The sequence below is a fragment of the Triturus cristatus genome, chromosome 2_1 (assembly GCF_964204655.1).
Source record: "Triturus cristatus chromosome 2_1, aTriCri1.1, whole genome shotgun sequence".
Taxonomy (NCBI): Eukaryota; Metazoa; Chordata; class Amphibia; order Caudata; family Salamandridae; genus Triturus; species Triturus cristatus.
Window position 1 is genome coordinate 274804297 of NC_140581.1, and position 27534 is coordinate 274831830.

General features: G+C 46.6%; 1 protein-coding gene across 16 annotated transcripts in view; it reads left to right on the forward strand.

Annotated features, from left to right (window-relative positions):
• NIPBL (NIPBL cohesin loading factor) overlaps positions 1 to 27534 on the forward strand; it is a 1722939-nt gene that overhangs the window by 1098730 nt on the left and 596675 nt on the right. For all 16 annotated transcript variants that reach the window (XM_085631078.1, XM_085631072.1, XM_085631074.1 and 13 more), the window contains 2 exons: positions 24485 to 24583; positions 24675 to 24821. In XM_085631078.1, the coding sequence (XP_085487204.1) occupies positions 24485 to 24583; positions 24675 to 24821 (246 nt within the window). The remainder of the gene's footprint in view (positions 1 to 24484; positions 24584 to 24674; positions 24822 to 27534) is intronic.

Here is a 27534-nt window from a genome sequence, read left to right on the forward strand (position 1 = left end):
GTGGGCGTGTGTAGATCTACAGCTCTACATGCCAAGAACAGATGCATACTGGTAAGTAGCATATTCCGTTCGAGGCATTTGAGCTACAGATTACACACTGTGCATAGATTGTGTAGCAATACCCCTCCTAGCGGCGACCACCAGTATCTGTTGCAGTTGTTTGAAACAGTGTTTTGAGGACAGCCTGGCCCACACTAGCTTGTTGCTTAATTTGCACATCTACACAATAGTCTTTAGTGAAAGTGTGCGGTGTAGACCATGTAGCTGCTTTGCAGATATCATCTAAGGGGATGTTCCCTAAAAATGCCATGGAAGCCCCTATCTTACGTGTAGAGTGGGCTTTAGGGGGAACAGATAGCTTTCGTTTTGCTTTGTGGTAGCAAATCTGTATGAATTTAACAATCCACCTAGCTATCCCAGATTTGGATATGGGGGTTGCCTTTGTGTGGTGGTGAGAAATACCCGAATAGTTTTTTGGTCTTATGAAAAGGTTGTGTCTTCTCGATGTAGTAGAGTAAAGCTCTTTTGACATCTAGGGTGTGTAGAGCTCGTTCTGCAATGGTTTGTGGCTGCGAGAAGGCCTACTTGTTGGGGATTCTTTTGCCTGTCCTTTGGCCTCCTGTTCCTTTCAGGGGATATGGCTCTCCTTGACGGTGTAGTCAGGGGGTGGATTGCGGTTGCTCCTCTGTTCCGGGCTTGTGGCCCTTCACTGTGTGGTTTGTGGTTGCAGACCCACTCTCTCTCTCTTTGTTATGGCACTTTCACATACTTGTGCCTCCAGGATGGCTATCGCCTTGGCTTGCACGGTTGTACCTCGGAGTGGTGCTCTGCTCTTTCCCTGCTATGGCTTCGCTACTATGGCCTTCTGGTACTTTAGTGCCAACTGGTGCCATTGCCTTGGCTTCCACAGTTGTTCCTTGGAGTGGTGCTATGCTCTTTCCCTGCTATGGCTTCACTGCTATAGCCTTCTGGTACCCTTGTGCCAACTGGTGCTTTTCCTCACCTTTTGCTTCTCTGATTTTTTTCGCACACTGTTCCCGTGCTCTCCTCAGTTTTGTTGTGATGGCTCCACGTTGTGGCGCGGAAAAGCTCTCCGAAGCACACTGACGTCAGCGCGCCGGGTGGGGCTTATGTGACCTCGCTGACGTCACGCCCGCGGAGGACGTCAGGGCGGAGTCGTGTGGTCCCTCCCCAGGTGTGCAGGGATGCTTGGGCAAGAAATTCTTCAGGGTCCAGTCTCACGCCTGGGGATAATTCTACGTTAAGGAATCTGCGGCTAGAATCGTCTCTACCAGATACATCGTTACCGGAGGTAAGTAACTCGTACTTTACCCTCAATAAGTGGGAGTAAGGGAGATGTTTTTGGAAGACTCATTTGGTGAAAACTGTAGAAGTGTAGGCAATTATTTTGATGTGTAGGTTTTGTGTATACCGCGGTGACCAAAGTATTATTTACTAGTTGAATGTCAACGTTCAGGAAAGCGATTCTTTCTTTGTTGATTGTGTGGGTGAATTGAAATCTTTCATCAATGGTGTTGAGTTGACTGAGCGATTGAAGTAAATGTTTCTTCACCTTTCCAAAGGAGGAAAATGTCATCTATGTATCTGTAGTATGTTATTAGATGTTCTTGCCATGTAGTTGATGATAAAATATGTTCCGACTCAAAACGGTGCATAAAAACGTTAGCATATGCTGGAGCTGCACAATAGCTATAGCAACTCCTGACAGTTGAGTATAGTATTTGTCTTTCCACATAAAGTAACTATGATGCAGTGAGAATTGCATGAGCTCCATCAGAAACACTTGTAGTTGTATATTTTTCCCACTGTTGTCTAAAAAAGATTCTATAGCTTGTAATCCCAAATCGTGTGGGATTGATGTATGTAGAGAACTCACATCAACGGTGCACAGGATTAATTCCATTTGCTCGTCTAATTTGATCTCTTGAAGTTTTCTGAGGAAGTCAGTGGTATCTTGTAGATATGTCGTCATACTTTGAACGCTGGGTTGTAGGTGTTGATCTATGTATTTCCCTACCGGTTCGTGTATTGAGTTCCGTGTGCGTGCGATAGGTCTGGAAGGGTTTTTTTTTCCAAATTTTTGTGAATTTTTGGAGCCATATACAAATATGGCACGCTAGGATTAGCTTTGATTAAGATTTTTTTATCTCTTTCTGTGATGGTTCCCATCATTACAGCTTGGTCAACAATGGTGTTCAAGACTCTGCTATAGTCTTTGGTCAGATTGACGTTTAGCTCCCTGTTCAATACGTTGTCGGTGACATGTGATTCAACATTAGTGTTGTAAAAATAGGTGTCTAATATCACGAGGGCGCCCCCTTTGTCTGCCTTGCAGCAGATTATGTTGTCACTCGATGCAAATTGTGAAATGGCATTACGTTCCCTGATGGTTAGATTAGATTTTCGTTAAAGCTAATGATTTGATCCAGGAGGGCAAACAATAACAAATGCATCAATTAAGCGTGTCCTTGTTGCAGCAGACACCGCATCTAGATCCATCAACACTAGTGTGTTACTAAGGAGACATGCCTGGCTGCGTATTTCTGGTTTCAAACGAGAAGTGCAGACTACTATCCTCAATCATCCATTCAATCATGAACAACTTTTTGGCCCAGCGGTGGATACAGCTTTAGAAAAAAATGAAAAAGGACACGGAGACTGCTAAATCCATGGGAGCATAACAGTCTCCATCTACACGCTTCTCCTTTCGACGGTCTTTTTATAGAGGAGCATCCAGAAACATCAGTACAGACACTGCTTCTTCCTCCTATAAAAGCCCCACACAAACATCTCCCAACAAGGGAAATTTGAGAGCTGGTTACAGGGGAAATAACAACAAAAGTAGAGGCCGAGGTAACAACACCACCCGCGTCTCTCCCACTAATAAACAGTGACTTCCCTCCAGACCATTCCACTCCGGTCGGAGGGAGACTCACAGTTCCTACCTGTTGGAAATATCAGCACTACCGACAAGTGGGTAAGACAAATTATCCTGTATGGTTACTGACTGGAACTTACTGCAACTCCCCCAACATACCGCCCAAACAACGTCTCATGTCCAAGGAACATTTGACGCTTCTAAAACGGAAGTTCTCTCACTGTTTCAAAAGCATGCAATAGAACTAGTTCCCTTACAACATCAGGGAACAGGAGTTTACTTCCTGTATTTCCTCATCCCCAAAAAAGACGGTACTCTAAGACCAATACTGGACCTCAGACCTCTCAATCTTTACATACAGTCATATCATTTTAATATGATCACTCTTCAACAAGTCCTTCCACTGCTTCAACAAGGCGACTTCTTTGTCACACTAGACCTCAAGGACTTCCATATTCCCATACACCCTGCTCACAGGAAAAATCTAAGGTTCACAGTGGACGGCCAACACTATCAGTTGAAAGTTCTGCCAATCGGGGTGACCACGGTACCCCGAGTGTTCACAAAGTGCCTTGCGGTAGTAGCAGTACACTTGCCAAGGCAGCAAATCCATGCCTCGACGACAGGCTGATAAAAGCCAAGTCATACAACCAATGTGCTCACCACACTTATCAAACTATTCAGCTGCTACACAGCTTGGGGTTCACAGTGAATTACACCAAGTCACACCTTCAACCCTCCTACCTCCATCAGTACCTAAGAGCCACAATAGACACTTCCAAAGCTATTGCATACCCCAATCAAGCCAGGATAGCCAGTATGCAAACCCTCATCACCAAATTTCAGCCCCAACACTCTCTTCCAGCCCGAGTGTTTATGCAACTCATAGGAATGATGGCCTCTTGCATTTTCATTGTACCTCACGCAAGACTTCAAATGCGCCCTTTACAGGAATGCTTAGCACGTCTGTGGAACCAGGCTCAAGGTCAACTTACAGATCTGGTGTTTGTGGACAGCCGCACACATCGCTCTCTGCCATGGTGGAACACACAAAACCTTTGCAAAGGGCGGCCGCTCCTATAGCCAGTTCCACCGATAGTGCTAACAGCGGACGCATCACTCACTGGCTGGGGAGCCCATCTCCTAAACCACACAATTCAGGGTAAGTGGACCACTCAACAAAAACAGCTCCACATCAACCAGCTAGAATTACTAGCAATATTTCTAGCGCTATAGTAATTCCAAGTACATCTCCTCCACAAGACTGTCCAAGTCTGCACCGACAATATGACAGCAATGTATTACATACAAAAATAAGGAGGAACACACTCGTTGCAGCTGTCTGAACTGGTGCAAAGCATATGGAGATGGGCCATTCCACAACACATGTATCTTCTGGCAGAACATCTTCCAGGAGTGAACAATCAAATTGCGGATCTGTTGAGTCGTCAGACTCCGCATATACACGAATGGGAACTATATCCCCAAGTTCTGCAATCCTTTTTCCACATGTGGGGCCACCCAGACATAGATCTGTTCGCCACACACGCAAACGCAAAATGCCAAACCTTCGCTGGCAGGTACCCACACCCGTTGTCCAAAGGCAATGCGATATGGATGAACTGGTCAGGCCAATTTGCATACGCTTTTCCGCCACTCCCACTCAATCCGCTAGTAGTACGCAAGCTCAAACAGCAGTCTCTCAAGAAGGTCCTGGTTGCTCCCACATTGGCACGGGAACCATGGTTCACAACACTACTCGAACTCTCAGTAGTTTCACACCAAAAACTATGTCTCTCCCCAACGCTGCTCACGCAAAACCATGGAGAGATAAGACTCCCAGATCCAGCACAACTGAATCTAGCAATCTGGCTCCTGAAATCCTAGAGTTCGGTTACCTCAACCTTCCACCCGACTGTATGAATATTATTAAAGAAGCCAGACGCCCCACTACAAGAGCTTGCTATGCAGCTAAATGGAAAACATTCGTCATTTACTGCAATAACACAATTGACCCGCTAGATGCTTCAATTAATAACATCATTTGCTATTTGCTGCATTTAGAAAGATGCAACCTGGCATACTCATCTATAAGACTACATCTGGCCGCCCTTGCCGCCTACCTACAAAACAGACAACATTTGTCATTGTTTAGACTACCTGCTATCAAAGCCTTTATGGAAGGCCTTAAAAGGATAATTCAGCCAAGACTGCCGCCCTCTCCAGTGTAGAACCTAAATATTGTTCTTACTAGACTCATGGGTCACCCATTTGAGCCATTACACAAATGCGAATTACAATTCCTTACATGGAAAGTAGCTTTCCTTGTCGCAATCACCTATCTCAGGAAAGTAAGTGAGATCCAGGATTTCACCATACAAGAGTCCTTCTTACAAATACATTGTAACAAGGTGGGTCTTAGGACAAATCCAAAATTCCTTTCCAAAGGAATCTCTGCTTTCCATCTTAATCAATCAGTAGAGTTACCAGTATATTTCCAAAACCCTGATTCGGTAGCGGAAAGAGCTCTTCACATGCTTGAAGTGAAAAGAGCTTTGCTTTACTACATAGACAGGACTAAAGCCTTCAGAAAAACGAAACAACTGTTTGTAGCTTTCTCTCCATCTCCAAAGCTGGAATTGCAAGGTGGATAGTCAAATGCATTCAAATACGCTACCAAAAAAAGCAAAACGTACATTAACAATTCCCCCTAGGGCGCATTCAACTTGCAAACTAGGGGTTTCCATGGCATTCTTATGGAACATTCCCCTAGAATACATTTGTAAGGCAGCAACATGGTCTACTACAGACACCTTCACCAAACACTATTGTGTAGATGTGCAACCGAAGCAACAAGCTTCTGTAGGCCAGACTGTTCTTAAAACACTTTTTCAAACTACTGTAACCGATACAGGCGACCACCGCTAGGGGAGACACTGCTGTACAGTCTATGCACAACGTGTGAATTCTGCAGCTCATATGCCTCAAACGGAATATGCTACTTACCAGTATGCATCTGTTCTTGGCATGTAGAGCTGCAGAGATTCACACGCCCACCCACCTCCCCGGAACCTGTATCTGTTTCAGTATTCTCTTACTTAGATACATTCACATGGACAACTTTTCTGTTTTCTTACAAACTCCATCATTTCCCATCATGGCGAAAAACAGTCTGAGGATAGTCGATGCCCATGCTCACTATCGTCCAAGGGAGGAGTCACCTATCTCGTGACTACAAAAGACTTCTTCCAAGACAACATCAAGGTGCAAGCATCCGAGCCCAACACCAGATGGCGATCTATGCACAAAGTGTGAATCGCTGCAGCTGTACATGCCAAGAACAAATGCATACTGGTAAGTAGTATTTTCCTTAGTCCCCACTTTCTTGTGTGTGCTCCCGCGGGTTCAGAGGAGGCCCCACCAGGTTCTATGCCATCAGATCCTGCCACGGTGCCTGTGGGATCTCTTGGATCCGAATCTAGATCGGGGTCTGCGCCGGTAATGCCAACGCGACCCTCCCCGAAGTAGATTCCTCTGGCGAACACCCCATCCTGATACTCAACGAGACTGAGTCGGCTCGACGTCGCTCGACTCAGGCACCGAAAGAGCCCAGTGGTTCTACGTAATTGGCTGTGCGGTTTGAGGAAGTTTCAGGCATGTGTGAGGATTGGGAGGGGTATCTAAACCCTTTAGAACAGCAGTTGGACATGCCCACTGGGGAAGCCAGTGGGCTGAACACGCCTCCAGATACTAGTATGCTCTTTCAACCTAGTGTGGCTATGGAGGAGGGGGCATCTTATGCCAGGGTGGTAAGGAGGGCGGCAGAGGTCCGTGGCCTGGAGCTGCCCTCTGTGCAGTTCAGGACTAGTCTCTTGTATGAGGTGCTTCAGCCTGAGGCTTCCACGTCCAAACCCCCATTGCCCTTTAATGAAGCACTAGCAGATGTTCTTCTAGGCAAGTGGTCCAAGTCTAGCACTGGGGCTCCTGTGAACAAGACAATTGCACACCGCCATTGCCCAGCAGCTGGCGATCCAAGGTTCGTGAGCCAACACCACACCCTTGAGAGCTTGGTGGTTTAGGCTTCAACATCCCATTTCGCATTCCCTTAAGCTCCTCTAGATAGGGAATCCAAGTGGCTGGACAGACTTGGTGTGAGAAAGTGCCATCTTTCTTGCATGGTATGCCCCCACTTTTTGCTGAATGTACTTTGACTGAGTGTGCCCAGGGCCTATGTTCCTTCCCTAAATCCCAAATTGGCAAACCCTGGCCACATGTCAGCCCCTGATAAATGGTACTCTAGGTACCCAGGGCCTTGTGACCAGGATAGGCCTCTAAGAGCTGCAGCACTTATTGTGCCACCCTTAGAGGTCCTGTACCCTAACACAAACACACTGCCCTTGCAGGTGGAGTGACTGGGTACAAGACAAAATAGTCGACATGGCACACATCCCTGTGTGCCATGCCCACAACCTACACTGCCCTGGCATACATTAGCCACCCCTCTAGCTGGGTGCACTATGCCAGTGGTGTGGGCACAGGAGCATGAGCCCTGTGCCCCTACTGTACCCAGGTGCAGTACTGCCATTTAAGAGTAATATGTTGCTGGGAGCTCGTCAAACACGAACTCCACAGCACCATTATGGCAACACTGAAGACTGAGAAGTTTGGTATCAAACTTCTCCGCACATTAAACCCGCACTGATGCCAGTGTGGGATTTAATGTACAATGCACTACAGAGGGCATCTTAGAGATGCCCCCTGAAAACCTAACCTACAATCCACGTCTTGTCTGAGAGGCGGCCTAGGCTGGCACACAGCAGACATGTTGCTGGACCCCTGGGTGGAGAGCCCCCGCTCTCCTGGGCCTGCAACAATGCACATCCTGGGGGAGGTGCTAGGTCTCCTCCCCCAGGATGGACAGGGGGAAGCTTAAAAGGCATGCCGCCTTTGTGAGCGTCTCCTGGCCACTTGCTGTACTCAGCAACTGACCCCCACTCTGGCGGGAAGACTGGCCGGATACTCCAAGTAAGGACAGGAGATTTGCCAGCCCTGCCAAACCCACCCCTCAGGTGGGGAAGGCAAGGTGAAGCACATCTCTGGGCCCTCGCCATCTTGAAGATGGGGAGCCCTACCCAATCAGGACTAGGCCACTGCCCCCCTCCCACAGGAGAGTGGCAGGATAGGGGGTGTACCCACCCCAGGACAGGGACCCAGTGGTCCCTGCCCTTTACCTACCTGTAACGCCCCTAAATTTAGTTTTTAGGGGCACCCTGAACCTTCCTTCCTCAGATTCCAGATTCTAAAAGAGCAAAGAAGATCAATAAGAAAGAAGACCTGCTGTGCAGCTGCTAAGAAGAGGAAAACACCAACTGCTTTGGCCCCAGCCCTACCGGCCTGTCGACCCTCGAACCTGCTCCTGCTAAATCCCGGCACCTCCTGTGGTCAGCAACCTCACAAACCCCGGAAGACCTGGCTACCTTGTGACTCTGAACACCTGGCTCTGCTCAAAGCAAGTACCTAACCCCTGGCACCAGCCCGGAACCGCGAACCCTGCACACGTCAAGCCTGGCCTGTGCTGGAGTGGACAAAGACCCCGAGGACGTCCCCCCGGCGACTGTGACCCCGAGCTTGCAGCCTTTGTTCGTCCTTGAGCTTTCCCATTGAAATCCATTGATCGCCCGAAGGCTCAAAAGCACCCTGCACCCAGCTGCCCGATGGCCCTGGCAGTGCAACTTCTACTCCTACCTACTTCCCCATTTGCCTGAGCAAGTGACCAGGAGCCCAGCTCCCACATCCCCGTGGCCTGCTAGTAAGCAGCCTCCAACCAAGGCCCCCCTGCCTCCCATAGGATAACATTGGGCCTAACTCACTCTGCACCCGGCTGCCCCTGTGCCGCTGAGGGAGTAACAACTGTACTTACCTGACCCTGAGAGACCCCTGAGTCTGTGCCCAGGACCTTAACTCTGCCAGTCGAGTACTTAACCAAAAGCCGATAACTCACTTTTCTTCCATAGGGTAACATTGACTGGCTTCTTCTGAAATTTCTTCTAAGTGCGGAGTTTCTAAACTTTAAAATATTCACCTAAAATCAACCGAGTAACGAAAACGGAAATACTCATCTGCTATTAGGAGAGATCCCAGTGCTGGATCTTGGTGCCCAGCACTGACCCTGAAAAGTACTCCCAACCGTACTTACCACTAACTCAATTTTCTCCCATAGGAAACATTGACTGTTTTTCTGAGAAATTTGTCGATTTTGCAAACTTATCAATATTCCTTAAAAATCGCCTGTATAACTTAAACGCAGTTTCTCAGCTGCTTACAGGTGATGCACTAGTGCTGGATCCAGGATCCAACACTGACCTAGAAAAAGTAACCATACCCCCACTTACCTGCTAAGTGAATTTCCTTCCATAGGATAACATTGGTAATTTGATCAGAAAAAGTTTCAAAGTGTCAACTTTTAAAATAGCAAAATATTGCTTAAAAATCGCAACAGTAACTAACTAAAAAGTATTTATTAACGTGTTTCCAAGAAGTGTCCCAGCACTGACTCTAGGATCCAGTCCTAGAGTTAGAAAAGTAATCCTGAGTGTAATTAATTGCATACAAATTAAAATTCCCATTGAGCTCAATGTATTATTGTGTTTGAAATTGTGTTGCCTAGTGCAACAAACTGTAACTATTTCATTCCAAGTCAATTGTCTTTTGCAAAGTATATAACTAAAGCATCTCATTCTGAGAAAGTATATTTTGATACCTATTGTTGGTTCTAAAATAAAACAACCATATACTTTTTTTATACAAACCATTGGCCTAGAGTTCAGTTCTTGAGTGTGTGAGACCATTTGCTGGCTGAGTGTGTACAACAAATGCTTTACACTGTCCTCTGATACTGCCTTACTGCTCGACCAAGCTACCACTTTAGAGAGTAAGGTTATATCTAACTTTAGCCTCTGCCAAACCTCTGGGGACTGTGGACTCTATACACACTAAGTATTTGGGAACAGTATATATAGAGCCACTTTCCTACACTTGGTAAGAGGATTTCTTCTGCCAGCTTGGCATAGCGGTCGGTGAATACTGCATGCTAATTCTGCCGTTTCTCTCACACCTTGAACAAGTGTTGCCACAGGTCCCGGAGGAGGGACCTCTCCAGCTGTTTTTCGTCTTCAGGAAGTCTTCCTGCCCGAGCCTTCAGCAACTTCACAGAACTAAACGTCTCCATAGGAAAGCCCAGGTTCCTCAACGCCTGATTTGCTCCCTGCCGCACCAGTGCCGCTGGTGGTGCAGCTCCTGTGCTGGTCATTGGCTCCTGCAGTGCTGACCTTAACCCCAGGAGATCTGCTCCCACACTCGATTGGCCTGCTCAGTAGCAGTCCTTAACTGAAGGCTCCATTGGCTAACATTGGGCCCCAGCACTTTGCACCCGGCCGCCCCAGTGCCGCAACTCGAGTGCCCATGTACACCTTTGGGAACCTTTGTCCTAACCCCCAAAACTCCCACTTGTAAGTAGTGTACTTACCTGAGAAATCGCTAACAGTTTTCTTCCATAAGAAGCCATTTTAAGCGATTTTGGGGCCTAAAAATGTCTATTGAGCAGTTGTTGTATAGAGAAAAGAGAACTCAATTGCAAAGTATAAAAAGTCGTACCTACCATGTATTGCAAGATCCTACGGTATGATATCTAGTCATACCACCCCCAATACCCAAAGTAATCCTATAGTAACTAAAAAGTAATCTACAAGCACTTACTGTGTAATAATTTAAACTGTTTTTAAAGCGTATACAAACCTGTAACGATTGCAATGTCAACTGAAACTGCATTTCCTTTAACAGTCTTGCATTTGAAAGTATATTTTCTCTTCCAGGGGATCGTCATCACTAGTCATAAGCACATGAATATTACCGCCGATGCGCGGGGACCCCAGAAACATAAAAAACATGTATGTGGAAAACATATATGTGGCTCTCAATAAACACAATGCAGCCTTCTATGCACTAAGGGATGAGTAATTTTGTAAGAATTTCCTTTGCCCATGTATACAATTCCAATAAAGCAGGGAGATGGAAAACACATTTGAAAACTGGTTTACTGCATAATAGAAATCATAATCCTGCAAAGAGGAATGAAAAACATTGCCATTCCATAGGCTGCATTGCAGAAACAGTGTAGAAAGCTGAATAGCTAACCCACAGAAACACATAGAATAGAACTGGCACTGTGCCTTTAAGGCAGCCATGACCCCTAGCTTCCCATCATGCCTCAGGGGTGACAGTTAGGTCAGTAGTTCTTTCCGGCTCCTCCTGTCTGGACCCTGGTAACTTCAGCCCTCTGATTTCTGTCAGAAACATTTTCCTGTTTTTTGTCAAAGGCTTATTACTTCGACGTTGTTTTACTGTTGAAATAGGTTCCTACTATTTTTGAGAGTTGCGCATATTTATTTACTCAAAAATGCCATCTCTTTTTGACTCTTGCCCCTCCTGTGGCAAAAAGGCTAAAACAGACTCTAATCCTGTCTGTATCCTTTGCCTTCCTAATGATCATACTCCCAAGACTTGCCAGCATTGCCAGTCCTTGTCTAAGTGAACTCTGAAGGACAGAGAGAGGATTCGCCTCTATGTGCTGGCTGAGAAGGGAAAAACACCTTCAAGAGGCAGGTCTCCGGTGAAGAAGAGGAGAGAGAGACATATTTTCATCCAGAAGTAAGGTTCCAATCTGCTCTCCATCGGCGTCTGGCTCGGCGCCAAAAATACCTCCACCGGCAGCGAAAACATCAAAGACCATCAACGAAGGGCTCGCCGTCGAGAGAAGACCAGTCGTCAAAGAAGACTACAGGTACATCGGACCCTCCGCCGCCGTCAATCCGGTGACGATCGGTGTCGAGGAGTCGTTCTCCGTTGGTGCGGGCTCACACAGCGTCGAGAGATGAGTCTGTCACCGCCGTCAGTACGGCGTTTGACGTAGAGACATGCTCCGCCATTGCCTGTATAACAGCGATCGGCATCGAAGCAGGCGTCTCAGTTGCCGTCAACCAGGCGGCGGTCAACGTCGAGACGTGCCTCGTCGTCGCCAAGGGCAAGGCATTCGACGTCCAAGCAGACTCCTCCGTTGTCGTCAACCAGACTACGTTCAACGTCGAGGTCTAGATCTGCATCGACGGCGAAGAAGGATTCGTCGTCGAGACCCAATGTAAAGTATTCAAGGCGACACTCTACGTCGAGGCGGCGGTCTCCATCGACGTCAAGAAGGGCTCTGATCTCACCTCTGTTGGGTTCCACTAGATGCTCAGCTTCGAGAGAGAGATCCGAGAGGTCGAAGGTCACGACGTTGAGAAGGGTTTCTCCGTTGTTTTCACACTTCGTTGGGGTCTCCCAGGCGCTCAACGTCGAGGGTGAGGTTGGTGAGGTCCAAGTGTTCGATGTCAGAACATTCGACGTTAAGACACAAAGAAAGGTCGCCGTCGAAGAGAAGATCCCTCTCAAAGACATTCCATCGACGTCACATCGTTGCTCAAGACGCCGTTCAGCCGCCAAATACTGCAGAGTCCTCTGGTTCAGTTAAGAGGGCCCCCCCCCGGTGCTCTCAATATCGAGAAGCTCTTCTTCTCCGTCTCCAGAGCAACTGACAAGAAAATTACCAAGAACCTCTCCACGAAGGCAAAAATCACCTTTTGTTCATCTTTCGCCAAGATGGCTTCTTCCCCTCCATCAATGCATGAAAGAACCTTCTGGCCAAGCACAGCGACCTACGGACTATTCCAGTCCACTGCATAGATCTCCACCAGCACAACTGGTGCAGGAGGTGGACAGATCACCTACTACTCGGACTAGGGATCGCCGAGACAAATCTCCGGAGCGTAGACCGCCTCATGCATAAAAGAAGAACGACGCCATCTTGGTAGTCTTCCCCGACTCACTCTTCAAAAAGAGACTACTCTCCTACCCTTACAGAAAGCCCTCCCTCAAGAGTGTCACCTATTGATGACGTTAATACCTTCCATGATGTAGAGGGCACAAAAGCAGAGTATAGATATGTCAGCACCTCAAACTTCTACGTCCATCCTATTTGAGACTCTCCATCAGCGGTCTCCGGCTAGACCATTGCTCCAACTGGTTTCTGATCTCCTTCAACCAGTAATGGACATTTTTCTCACCCCAGCCTCGATTAAAGCAGCTCCGGCGAAGATCCAGAAAACGTACAAGCCTGCAGAATCGGATTCTTTATTTCTAAAATCAGATCCTCCACCCAACTCGGTGATCATCGCAGCAGCAAAGAAAATGCATGCTGTCGCTAGGCTGCCACACAGCAGACGTGTTGCTGGACCCCTGGGTAGGAGAGCCCCTGCTCTCCTGGGTCTGCAACAATGCACATCCTGGGCGAGGTGCTAAATCTCCTCCCCCAGGATGGGCAGGGGGAAGCTTCAAAGGCATGCCGCCTCTGTGAGCTTACACAGGCCACTGCAACCCCCCACTCTGGCGGGAAGCTTGGCCGGAAACCCCAAATAAGGACAGGGGATGTGCCAGCCTGCCCACCCCACCCTCAGGTGGGGGAGGCGAGGTGAAGCACATCTCCGGGCTCTCGCCATCTTGAAGATGGGAAGCCCTGCCCAATCAGGATTAGGCTCCTGCCCACCTCCCACAGGAGAGAGGCAGGATAGGGGGTGTACCCACCCCAGGGCAGGGGCCCATTGGCCCTTGCCCTTCACCTACCTGTAACACCCCTAAATCTAGTATTTAGGGGCACCCTGAACCTTCCTTCCCCATATTCCAGATTCCAAAATACAAAGAAGAGCAAGAAGAAAGAAGACCTGCCCTGCAGCTGTAAGAAGAGGAAGACACCAACTGCTTTGGCCCCAGCCCTACCGGCCTGTCGACCCTCGATCCTGCTCCTGCTCGAACCCGGCATCTCTTGTGGCCAGCAACCTCACAAACCCCAGAGGACCTGGCTACCTTTTGGCTCTAAGCCCCTGGGACTCCCATGAGTAGAGGCTCTACTCAAAACCTACTTCCAATCCCTGGCAGCCGCCCGGAACCGCGAACCCAGCACCCTCTGCACCAGCCAAGCCTGGCCAGTGCCACAGTGAACAAAGACAACGAGGACGACCCCACGGCGACTGACCCCAAGTCCGGCACCCAAGGACCTCCCTCGACACTCCTGAAGAAGCCTGCAGCCTCAGAACAAGGTGCCCCCCACCCGCGATCAACAGAGGATAAGATTTCCCGACACCAAAAGGCACCCCTGCACGCGGCGCCCCGCGGCCCCCTGTGCCCAATCCCGGGGTACCTACCTATCCTCCAACTACCAAACTTACCTCTCGAAGTGGTGGTGGCACCTGAAGAATCCTCGTCCCCGAGCTTGCAGTCTTTTTCTAAACCGGAGATTTCCCATCGAAACCAATTGAGCGCCCGAAGGCTCAAAAGCACCCTGCACCCAGCCGCCCGAGTGGCCCTGGCAGTGCAACCTCTACACCTACCTAATTCCCCACTTGCCCTGAGTAAGTGACCAGGAGCCCAGCTCCCACAGCCGCGTGGCTTGCTAATCAGCTACCAACCAAGGCCCCCCTATACCTCATAGGATAACATTGGGCCAAACTCTCTTTACTCCCGGCCGCCCTAGAGTCGCTGAGGGTGAACCAACTGTACCTACCTGACCCTGAGTCTATGCCCAGAACCTCAACTCTGCCAGTCGGGTACTTACCTTTAAACCGATAACTCTATTTTATTCATAGGGTAACATTGACTGGCTTTTTCCTGAAATTACTTCTAAGTGTGGACTTTTCAAATCTTAAAATATTTACCAAAAATCAGCCGAGTAACAAACGAAAATACTCACCTGCTCTTAGGTGAGCTCCCAGTGCTGCATCTTGGTGCCCAGCACTGATTCTGAAAAATACTTACAACTGTACTTACCAGTAACTGAATTTTCTCCCATAGGAAATCATTGACTGTTTTTCTGTGAAATTTCTTCTAAGTGTCAACTTTTAAAATAGCAAAATATTGTCTAAAAATCATCACAGCAATTAAGTCGACTTTTATCACTTGATTCCAAGTACTGACCCAGGACTGAATCCAGGATCCAGTCCTGGAATTCCAAAAGTAATCCTAAAAGTAATCTGTGGCAAATAACATGAAACTTCCATTGAACTCAATGCATTATTGTGTTTAAAATAGTGTTGCCTATTGCAACCACTTGTAACTGTTTACAAAAGTCAATTGCATATTGCAAAAGTATTTATATAAAGCATCTCATTCTGAGAAAGTATATTTTAATTCCAATTGTTGGTTCTAAAATAAAACAAGCATATATTTTATATATATAAACCATTGGCCTAGAGTTCAGTTATTGAGTGTGTTAGACCATTTGCTGACTGAGTGTGTACAACAAATGCTTTACACTGTCCTCCGATACTGCCTTACTGCTTGACCAAGCTACCACTTTAGAGAGTAAGGTTATTTCTAACTTTAGCCTCTGGGGACTGTGCACTCTGCACACCCTGTGCCTATTTGGGAACAGTATATACAGAGCCACTTTCTCACAGTATGCACTACGTTTCCTTGCACCTCCAAGAGACATTCCTCCAGTAAGATCACGTCCTCACCACCTGTATTTGCTGCGTCAGGAAGTTTCAATCCTTCTAAGAAAACTAGCCATAAAAGAGGTACCTCCTGCTCAACGGGGAAAAGGAGTCTACTCCAGATAGTTCCTTGTACCAAAAAAAGACCAAGCGCACAAATTCAGACCTATGCTGGATCTCCGATCTCAGAACAAGGTTATCCGAAAAGGAGAAGTTTCGTATGTTGGCGCTCCATCAAATATATCCACATCTACAGAAAGGGGATTGGATGTGTTCGATAGATCTCCAAGATGCGTACTTCCACATTCCAATTGCCCCACGTCATCTCAAGTTCCTGCAATTCATGGTAGGCGCAAAACATTACCAGTTCAGAGTCTTACCATTTGGCCTCAAATCTGCTCCATGGTTATTCATTAAATGCATGGCAGTAGTGGCCGTAGCATTACATCGCCAAGGCCTGTTTGTATATCCATACCTGGATGACTGGCTGTTGAAGGGTTCATCTCCTCACATGGTGAAGAACCACTATTGCACCTACCTAAATCTACTACACCGCTTGGGCATTCATGTGAACAAGGAGTAATCAGTTCATCAGCCCTCTCAAACGCTCCACTATCTGGGCGCCACTCTGGACTCCAGCCTAGGAAAAGTGATTCCTTCGGAGGAGAGACTGTTATCGATGAGAAACAAATGCAATACCCTCCTTCAAGCACATCAACTATCAGTGCGGCAAGTGGTATCACTACTGGGGTCGATGGCCTCTTGCATTTTTCTCATCCCCAACTCCAGATTAAGAATGAGACCATTACAGGAGGATCTGGAGGACAAATGGGACCAATCTTCAGGTCATTGGGAAGACCGAATTCTCCTCTGTCAATCAGCGAAGAGGTCCATTGTCTGGTGGACTCAGCCAAAGAATCTCCTAGTGGGAGTCCCCTTCCATCAACCTCTACCAAAACAATCCCTGATCATGGACGCATCTATTGAGGGATGGGGGGCGCACCTTGGTCACCAGCAGACTCAGGGCAGGTGGTCAAGAAAAGAGCAAACCTATCATATAAACATGTTAGAACTGCGGGCGGTTAATCTAGCCGTCAAGACATTCCATCCATCGATTCAGTCCGAGTTAATACTGATACAAACGGACAATACAACCACCATTTATTACTTACAGTGTGGAATACGCTCTCGCACGCTGTCACTGAAATCTCAAGCGATCTGGCAACTGGAAAAGAACCTCTCGATCACGGCGGTGCATCTGCCAGGAGAGCAGAACGTGCGGGCATACGCTCTGTTAACACTTCGAAGAACAAGAAGACTGGGTGCTCAACGACGAGGTGCTGGCAGATATATTTCATCAATGGGGTCGTTCATCCATCGACACCTTTGCAGACGATCTAAACAGAAAATGCCACGCCTTCGCGTCCAGATTTTACCGGCCAGGAACGAGAGGGAATGCTCTTTTGATAGACTGGTCCGGGACGTTTGCATACGCCTTTCCACCCCTTCCTCTCATCCCGAAGGTGGTGACCAAGCTCATCCGATCCACGATGAAGATGATCCTGATAGCACCGGACTGGCCTCACCAATGGTGGTATCCGGACCTATTACAGCTCTCGATCTGTCCGCACAGGAATCTTCTGTGAAGGCCGGACCTTCTGACCAAAATGGGCGGGAAGATTCTGCACCTCCCCTTTCCCTCACTGAGCTTGGCAGCATGGCTCCTGAGGTCCTGCAGTACGGACACTTGAATCTCCCTCAGGACCGTCCACAAGGAGTTCTTAATCTTTTAAATGGAAGAGATTTTATTTGTGGTGTATGCGTTATGGTAGTAGTCCTACTAGCGGGCAAGAGGAGGTAATCTTGCCAGATCGTCTTTATTTAGCCAATCCGTGAAAGTAAACATCTATACAAGTTCATTTGGTGGTCATTACAGCCTATAGAAAGTCACCTAACCAACCTTCTTTATTTCAGCTTCAGGTGGTCAAGAATTTCCTTCAGAAGTTGAAGGTTTTTTCCCCCGGTCCGACCTTCTTCTACTCCTTGGGAGTTGAATCTTGTCTTGTCCAAATTGATGGGTCCTCCTTTCGAACCCATTCATAAGGCCACGTTACAGCACCTAACATGGAAAGTGGCTTTTCTGGTGGCTATTACATCAGCACGCAGAGTGAGTGAAATCCAGGCGCTTTGCTCTAAGGAACCATATATGGATTTCCATCACAATAGGGTGGTTTTGAGGACTCTTCCTTCTTTCCTACCAAAAGTGGTGTCTGATTTCCATGTCAATCGGACAATTTCTCTTCCCTCTTTTTTTCCAATCCTGCTACACCAGCAGAAAGGTGTCTTCACTCACTAGACCTCAAGAGGGTTCTCAAATTCTATTAGGAGGGAACAAAATCCATTCAAAAGTCTGACCAATTGTTTATAAAATATGGTGCAGTTAGTGCAGGTTTTCCAGCCTCCAAACGATCCATTTCGAGGTGGATAGTGTCCTCCATTAAAGTAGCTTATCAATTGGCGAACAAACCTCTATTGGTTTCCCCTAAAGCACACTCCACTAGAGGAAAAGCGCCTACAATAGCCGCCTTACACAATTTACAGATGGCCGAGATTTGCAAGGCAGTAACTTGGAAGTCGGTACACATGTTTACTAGACACTACTGTCTTGATTCTGACTCCAGAGCAGATACCCAAGTAGGCCAAGCCTCCTTGAGGAATCTGTTCTAATGCTAGCTTGTTTGGAGTTATGTTTTATCAATGCCTGTTTCATTTCATATGTAGTTTGCCTGCAGGAAGAGGGGATGGGCTTGCTACTCAATTCATGTGCTTCTGACTATTGATGAAGAGAAGGATAAGTTACTTACCTGTAATCCTAGTTCTCTTCCAGGGGTATCCTCATCAAAGTCATAAGCGACCCACCTGCCTCCACGGGCAAATGATCAAGGTAAATGTCATCTCTTTGTGCCCTGGCCTTCGGGTCTCCGCAAAGAACTGACCTATCACCCCTGAAGCATAATGGGAAGCTTGGGGTCATGGCTGCCTTAAAGGCACGGTGCCAGTTCTATTCTATGTGTTTCTGTGGGTTAGCTTTTCAGCTTTCTACACTAATGTTTCTGCAATGCAGCCTATGGGTGGCAATGTTTTTCATTCCTCTTTGCAGGATTATGATTTATATTGTGCATTATATTTATAATGTTTTCTTTCTCCCTGCTTTATTGGAATGTATATATGTGCAAAAAATTCTTAAAACATTACTCAGCCCTTAGTGTATAGAAGGCTGCATTATGTTTGTTATATACATACATATATATATGTATTTAGAGCTACATATAGGTTTTCCATTTATGTCTTTTATATGTTTCTGGGGTCCCCGCGCATGGGTGGGAATATTCATGTGTTTGACTATTGATGTGTATACCCCTGGAACAGAACTAGGATTACAGGTAAGTAACTTATCCTTACTTACCTGTGCCAAGTCCTGCTTTGTCCTAAAAATAAAACATAAGTATACCTTTTTTAGGTCTCGCCTTGCTATCGCGTAAGTGATCGCAAAGCGAGACTATTGAAAGCGGGTTTGAAAAGTGCTCCCAAAAAGCGGATTGCATTGCTAGCACGCGCACAATCACGCGCATCGTGCCGCCATGCAATCCGCTTTTTGGGAGCACTTCAAAGGGTCCGTTCCCCCGCCTGGAATGCGCTCCCCGCCCCCAAGCGCGCGCGCGCCACGCTCGGCCGGGCTTGTTTACCATCCCATGTTCTGCTTTCTCTTTCATCTTTGTTTTTTTTTAGTTTGTAGCTTGTACAATTTCCATTGCATTTTGAGCGTTGCAACATTAGTTTGTTTGTTGTTTTTTGGGTTGCAATATTAGTTAGTTGTTCTTTGAACACATGGCACAGTGTCTATGCTCCCATCTACAGTACGTTATACATTCTTTAAAAGCAACAGAAATATATCGCGGAGGTTTATTCAGCCGGTGTAGTGAGCTCCTGCTTACTTCGTTGTTTTTTGGGTTGCTTTGTTTTTTGGGGTGTTTTGAACACATAGCGCAGTGCCTATGCTACCATCTACAGTACGTTATACATTCTTTACAAGCAACAGCAATACATCGCGGAGGTTTATTTAGCCAGTGTAGTGGGGTCTCGTGCTTACTTCGTTGTTTTTTGGGTTGCAACATTAGTTGTTTTTGGGGTATTTTGAACAAATGGCGGAGTGCCTATGCTCCCATTTACAGTACGTTATATTTTATTTAAAAGCAACGGCAATACATCGCGGAGGTTCATTTAGCCGGTGTAGTGAGCTCTTGCTCGACGGTGTATGCTGCCTAGTTGCTTTTTGGTTGTGTTTGTTTTGCTGTTCTGTATAGCGCGAACTAGACACAAAAGTATTGTGAAGATATATAGAAAACAGTTACATTGCACACGAACACATTGCCTAATGGAAGGCTCGGGATATGAACTAATTTGCCCAGAATCACCGTGCGGTGAGCGAACACCGTGACTCTCACATGGTTCCCTAACTTTTTGCTCTGCATCTCTCGTCATTTTGCCACATCCTGGTGCTTTACGGACATTGCCTACTGATATATTGTGTGCCTATGCTCCCATCTACAGTACGTCATACATTATTTAAAAGCAACAGCAACTCATCGCGGAGGTTCATTCGGCTGGTGTAGTGAGCTCTTGCTGGACGGTGTCTAGACCCAAAAGTATTTTGAAGATGTATAGAAAACAGTTACATTGCACACGAACACATTGCCTATTGGAAGGCTCGGGGATATTAACTAATTTGCCCAGAATCAACGTGTGGTGAGCGAACGCCGTGACTCTAACATGGTTCCCTAAACTTCTTGCTCAGCAGCTCTGCTCATTTTGCCACATCCTGCTGCGTTAGGGAGATTGCCTACTACCATATTGCCCATGGTGCAGGGATAGTAACTAATTTAGCCAATCACCGGGCGGCAGGGGCGCAACACCCATTGGGCTCACCGGGCTTCAACACCCCCCCCCCCCCGTTGTGTGTCAGCCCGGCTGAGACAGCCTCGCGGGCTGGCGTCCGTCTAATTGCAGCCGGACCAGAGTACTTCACAGATCTCTAAAAGACCATTTACTCGTTAATGAGGATTTTGTTGTGTTTTCACCCCTTCTTACAGCCACTCTGCCTATGGCTGGAAGACTTAGCGCCCCCCGAAATCTTTTTCGGCCCCTCCCGAAACTTGGCTCTAGTTGCCCGCCTGCCGGGCGGTAAGTACTAGATTCAAAACTAATGTAAACATATATATAAGTTGGAAAGATTTATAGGGAAAACCGTTACATTACACACCAACACATTGCTTATGGCGCGGGGATATTAACTAATTAGCCCAGAATACAGTACGTTATCAGTTATTTAAAAGCAACAGCAACACATCGAGGAGATTCATTCAGCGGGTGTAGTGAGCTCTTGCTCGACAGTGTATAATGGCTGGTTGCTTTTTGGTTGTCTTTGTTTTGCAGTTCTATATTATAAAGATTTATAGAGAAAACAGTTACATTGCACACGAACACATTGCCTATTGGAAGGTTCGGGGATATTAACTAATATGCCCAGAATCACCGTGCGGCGAGCGAACGCCGTGACTCTGACATGGTTCCCTAGCTTCATGCTCGGCAGCTCTGCTCATATCGCCACATCATGCTGCTGTTGGAGATTGCCTACTGCCATGTTGCCTATGGCGCGGGAATATGAACTAATTAGCCCAGAATCACCGGGCCTATCATCATGATTCCCTAACTTTTTGTTCGGCAGCTCTTGTCATTTGGCCATATCCTACTGCTTTACGGAGATTGCCTACTGCCATATTGTGGTTATGCTCCTATCTACAGTACATTATACACTATTTAAAAGCACCAGCAACACATTGCGGAGCTTCATTCAGCCGGTGTAGTGAGCTCTTTCCTAATATCATACACACCAACTGCTAAACATTTGCCTTAACTTTCACAGGCCAGACACATGTTGAGGATGTGGTCCGTCGGCTGCACTCCCGACTTTGGTGCTGGGAACCAGAGTTCGAGCCTCGGGGTCGCGTCCACATCCTGTGATTCTGAGCAAATCGCTTAATTGTCCCGTGCCTGAATGTGTAATGTAAATACGGTGCTATGTAAAGCGCTCTAATACCTACCTTCGGGTCGAGTTCGCGCTATTTAAATATGCAACAAAAAACAAAAACTTTGTTTACTGTCTCAGACGTTAATTACTTAGTCTTATCTATAACCCAATCTATAGTGCGCCTTGAATTAGGTGCTAAAAGCAGCGTGTTGTGGTTTGTAGACCACATGCTGCGTCTTTTTTCGTCTCTGTGAAAGCTTTCATTAAATTGCAAACAGGAAGAAAAAAAACAAGGCTGGAAGACGCCTTGGCCTCATCTAGCTGTTATTTCCTGTTTGTTTTGCATTCGCTGTTTGTTATACGTCTGCTTCCATCTGCAGTACACTTTAACTTTAGTTTAGCGAGATATTCTTATGCTTACCATATTTATTTACAGGCTAAGAATAAACTCGTGTGAAGGATACCGCTACGTGCAACTCGTGGCACTTAATTATGTAGTGTATACCTTTTTACAATGCCAAGAGCTCAAACTGCTCCAAATGCGAGACCTATTGCATTGCAAATGCTTGTTTATATACTTACCTAATTAGTCTGGATTCTGTCTGTGTGTGCCATTAGTCCTTGATTGAGTGAATACAATAAATGCTTAACACATCCTCTTCATAAGCCTAACTGCTCGCCAACACTACCACAAAGAGAGCTGTTAGTACTCACCTAATTTAGCCTCTGCTATACCTCTGAGGACTCCCTGGACTCTGAAAAACTATACTTTACTTCGGTATAGAATAAACGGAGCCAACTTGCTACAAGTGGCGACAGTTGCTAGCTTTTGACCTTCCCCCCGAAGTATATAATGTTATTTTGGCGGCCAGGCGGCTCTTCACTAAGATAGTATATGCCTGTCATTGGCGCAAATTTGTAAAATTTTGTACAGAAAGGTCTATTGACCCTCTTTCTGCTTCTCGAATACTCTTCTCTTTATTCTTAACCTTGTCCAGCACGGCTCTGCTTTGGGTACTCTTGAGGGTTATCTTTCTGCTCTGTCGGCTTTCTTGCGGCTGCCGGACCAACTCTTTTTGTTCAAGTCCCCTATTGTAAATAGGTTCTTAAAAGGGCTTGTACAGATGTTCCAACCAACGCCCTTTGTCATGCCACAGTGGGACCTTAATTTGGTCCTCACATCTCTTATGTGTGCTCCCTTCAAGCCGTTACATAATTGTCCCCTCTAGCTGCTCACCATCATGACTGCCTTGCTGGTGGCTATAACATATTCCTGGAGGGTGAGTGAATTGCAGGCTTTATCATGCAAGCCTCCCTACATGATGACTTTTGTAGATAAGGTGGTACTTTGCACCCGTGCTTCATTCTTACCAAAAGTGGTGACCCCTTTCCATCTGGGTCAGTAAATCATGCTGCCCACCTTTTTTGCTCCCCCACATCCCTTTAAGGAAGAGGAGCGACTCCACTGTCTGGACCCAAAAAGAGCGTTGTTGTTCTACCTTGACCACACAAGAGTTCCGGGTGGAAGCCCAACTCTTAGTGGGTTACGCGGGAGCTAAAAAAAATAATCAGGCAGTGCTGAAACGAACCATTTCGCGCTGGGTCGTTATCTGTATTGAAATCTACTACACCCTGGCTAGGAAGCAGCTTCCTAAAGGTTTATGTGCTCATTCTGCCAGGGAAAAAGCTGCGACCACGGTGTTTGCTCCGGGTGTCCCAGTCCTGGACATCTGCCAGGCAGCAACGTGAGCATCTCTGCACACATTTGCCATGAACTACTGCCTGGACAGTCGGGTCCGCATGGATGGGCATTTTATCCGTTCGGTCCTGCAGGACATTTTAGTGTAGAAAATCTGTCTTTAGCCCCTGCCAGGATGGTATGGCTTGGGTATCTATTCAAAGGTAAGGTATTGAATCAATAAGTCTCTATCAGATGATGAAGTTACTTACCTTCAGTAACGCATTATCTGGTAGAGACCATATCTAGCTGCAGATTCCTTACAGACCCAACCATGCCTCCCGGCTCTGCAAACTCATTTGATAGGGCTAGGGTTTCTACTTTTTCTGGGCCCTATTTGAGACCTTGTATATTTTGTACATTAACCGCATGTTAGTTTTAGACTATATAAATTTTAAGCCCATCAGAATTATTTTACCTGTTCTACATTGCTAATCCTATCTGCACTGGCTCTTTTACGGGGATGGTAATATAATTAATTTTCAGGGATAGTATAACAATTTGTCTTGCTCTGTACCTAATCATGTAATTGGTTTATACTCTGCCATTTTATAGTTTTATTGTATGATTGTTGTATGTTATTATGTTTGCTATGTGGCTGTATATACTTGCCGAATAAAGCATTTTGAACTGAACTGAGACCCAAACAAGTCTGTTCACTTAATGGCTCTGTGCTTCTGGCATGGAAAAGTAACTGACATCTGTGCGCCAGGCTGGCACCTATATAGGGTACTGTGATGTCATAACCGATGGTAACAACGTCACGCTGACCCAAACGGAGCCACCTGACCGCGCAGGAATTCAAACTTAAGGAATCCGCAGCTAGATAGTGTCTCTACCAGATAAAGCATTACAGAAGGTAAGTAGCTTGTTCTTTAGAATGCCCTCTACAAATAAATGCTAGAACTGTTGAAACCACTAAGTTTCTTAAGCACAATATTTTCATAGTTCCTTTTTTGTAGAAGATCACTTTTATCCAGTTGAGTGATGCTGTCACAACGGTCATATTTTGTGGATATATCTGCCCAAACTCTGTAGTTGATTGTGCCCTAGTTTGTCCCCTGTCTTGTTCAAGAAAATCACTTTCACCAACAGTAATATTACAAAGAAAAATGCTCTGCATTTTCTTTAATAAATGTATAGTCCTTTCTTAAAAATGTAGTTTCCTTTTAATTTTTTAGATTTTACGTGTACTTGGGGAAAATGCGATTGCAGTGCGGACAAAAGCCATGAAATGCCTATCTGAGGTTGTTGCGGTGGACCCCAGTATTCTTGCTAGGGTAAAATAGCGCTTTTTTTATTCAACATGTTCAACCTAAAGCACAGTTCTTCTTTGTATTGCTAACTTGTGCTTGTGTTTTTTTCCGCTAGCTTGATATGCAGCGAGGTGTCCATGGACGACTAATGGATAACTCAACTAGTGTGCGAGAAGCAGCAGTAGAGTTGCTTGGTCGGTTTGTTCTCTGTCGACCTCAGCTAGCGGAGCAGTATTATGAAATGTTGATTGAGCGGATACTGGTATGCACTCTTAATACAGATGTCTAAAATGTAATTTGACTATGTTGATATCAAAGAATATATTTATGAAAAGCAAAGCACTAGTTAAGTTAATTAAGATTTAAATTTTCTAGCAACAGCAACTCAGTTAGCAGGTGGATTATTAGCTAATTTATTTTCTTCTTAGAAATATTTAATATCTTGTTCTTGTCCGCTGAAGGCGGCTGGCTTAGTATATGGTGCTCACTTATTTAAGTAAAGCACCCTGCACTAATCACTGGAGGATAGCTAATGCACAAGCATTACTTGCCAGATATGATCGGGCCCACTATGACGAACTAGAGACCCTCATGCAGCACTTGCCTGACCAATACAAGGCCAAAGCCAATGATCTTATTCAGGCAGGCAAGTTGATCACCAACGCATCCATTAAATGTGCCCTTGATGCAGCAGATACTGCATTTAGATCAATCAACACTAGTGTGTTACTGCGAAGGCATGCCTGGTTGCGCATTTCTGGGTTCAAAAAGGAAGTGCAAACTACTATCCTGAATCGGCCAGTTAATCAGGAACAACTGTTTGGCCCGGCTGTGGACGCAGCTTTAGAAAAAATGAAAAAAGTTAGAGTACAAAATTCATGGGGGCATTACAGTCTCCATCTACATGAGGCTCCTTTCGCCACTCCTTTTACAGAGGCGAATCCAAAACCATCAGTACAGACACTGCTTCTTCCTCCTATAAAAACCCCACACAAACATCCCCCAACAGTGGATACAGGGGAAATAACAGCAATGGAAGAGGCTGAGGTAACAACATTTGCGCCTCTCCCGCTAACAAACCGTGAGTTCCTTCCAGTCCCTCCACACCATTCCACTCCGGTCAGAGGGAGACTCTAAAAGTTCCTACCTGTCTGAAATTTCATCAAAACAGACATGTGGGTAAGACAAATTATCCAGTATGGTTACTGCCTGGAACTTACTGCAACTCCCCCCCCAACATACCACCCAAACAGCGTCCAATGTCCGCAGAACATCTTACGCTCCTCAAACAGGAGGTTCTCTCACTGCTTCAAAAGCATGCAATAGAGCCAGTCCCCATAGAGCATCAAAGAACAGGGGTCTACTCCCTGTATTTCCTAATCCCAAAAAGGATTGGACTCTCAGACCAATACTGGACCTGAGACCTCTCAATCTCTACTTACAGTCAGATAATTTTCACATGATCACTCTTCAACAAGTCCTTCCACTGCTTCAACAAGGTGACTTCCTTGCCACATTAGACCTCAAGGACGCCTACTTCCATATTCCCATGCACCCTGCTCACAGGAAATATCTAAGGTTTACAGTGGACGGCCAACACTATCAGTTCAAGGTTCTGCCATTCGGAGTCACCACAGCACCCAGGGTATTCACAAAGTGTCTTGCGGTAGTAGCAGTACACCTCTGAAGGCAGCAAATCCATGTGTTTCCATACCTGGACGACTGACTGATAAAAGCCAATTCATACAACCAGTGTGTTCACCAAACTTGCCAAACAATTCAGCTACTACACGACTTGGGATTCACAGTAAACTACACCAAGTCACACCTTCAGCCCTCCTACCTTCATCAGTATCTAGGAGCCACAATAGACACTTCCAAAGCTCTAGCATACCCCAATACAGTCGGGATATCCAGTATGCAAACCCTGATCACAAAATTTTTGCAGCGTGAATCTTTCTGGATTCACTATGCTGTGTATTATTCTGCGATCTGGTGGTTGGGTCCGGATTCGTAGTCTTTCTTTTTTTTTTTTTTTTTTTTTTTTTTTTTGTAGCCCAGGTGGGCGTCGACGTCCCACCATTTGGTTCACCTCTCGTGACGTCGTCGTGCTTCCTGCGGAAGTCCCACCTTTGGGGCGCCATCTTCAGATTCTTTTTTCCGCCGTTGGGTCTGGATCGTCATCGAGAAGCTCCAGGATTTCAATCGAAGGAAGAAGGAGAAAACGCGAGTTTCGTCGAGAAAGAACTACTGAGATCACAGAGAGGAATAACTTGCATCCGGGACGCGAAGAAGGAAGAATTCCCAGGAATTTTCTTCGACGCCCTTCGAAGATGCGCACTCAGAGGCTCTGAGCGCAATGGACAAGACACCATTCAAATTCTGCCCTAACTGCCACCACAAGTTCGCGCAGAAGGACCAGCATCCGGTCTGCAACCTTTGCCTACCGATCGACTACCCGAGCAAGGACTGCAACGCCTGTTCAGCTTTCGCGCCGAAGACGCTCCGGGTGAGAGAACGCCAGAGAAGAGCTAACTTCAGCATGGAAGGCAAGGGTAAGGCCCTGTCTCATTACGATCTGGGCCTCTCCACCGACGATGAGGACAACATCGCCGAAGGACCCGACGTCTTCACGGTCGCAGAGACCGATACGAAAACGCCTGATGAGGTAAGAGAATCGTCGAGTTCAAAACCCCCGAAAGGGCCTCGAAAACCCGAGACAGACTCTCGAAAATCTGAGTCGAAGTCCTCAAAAGGAGCACCGGCGCCGAAAATTTCGACGACCAAGGGTGGATCCATGGACAAAAGGCCGAGCGGATCCTGCGAGAAGGACTCCCTGGTGCCGAAGGACGCCGAAAGGCTGAGTTCGTCGAGAACAGCCCACGAAGCGGGGCGTTCGACGCAGAAAGACAAGCCAGCGTCGACGCAAGCTCCGTCGAAAAGAGCAGCGGGCGACGTCGAAAGCATCTCCGAAA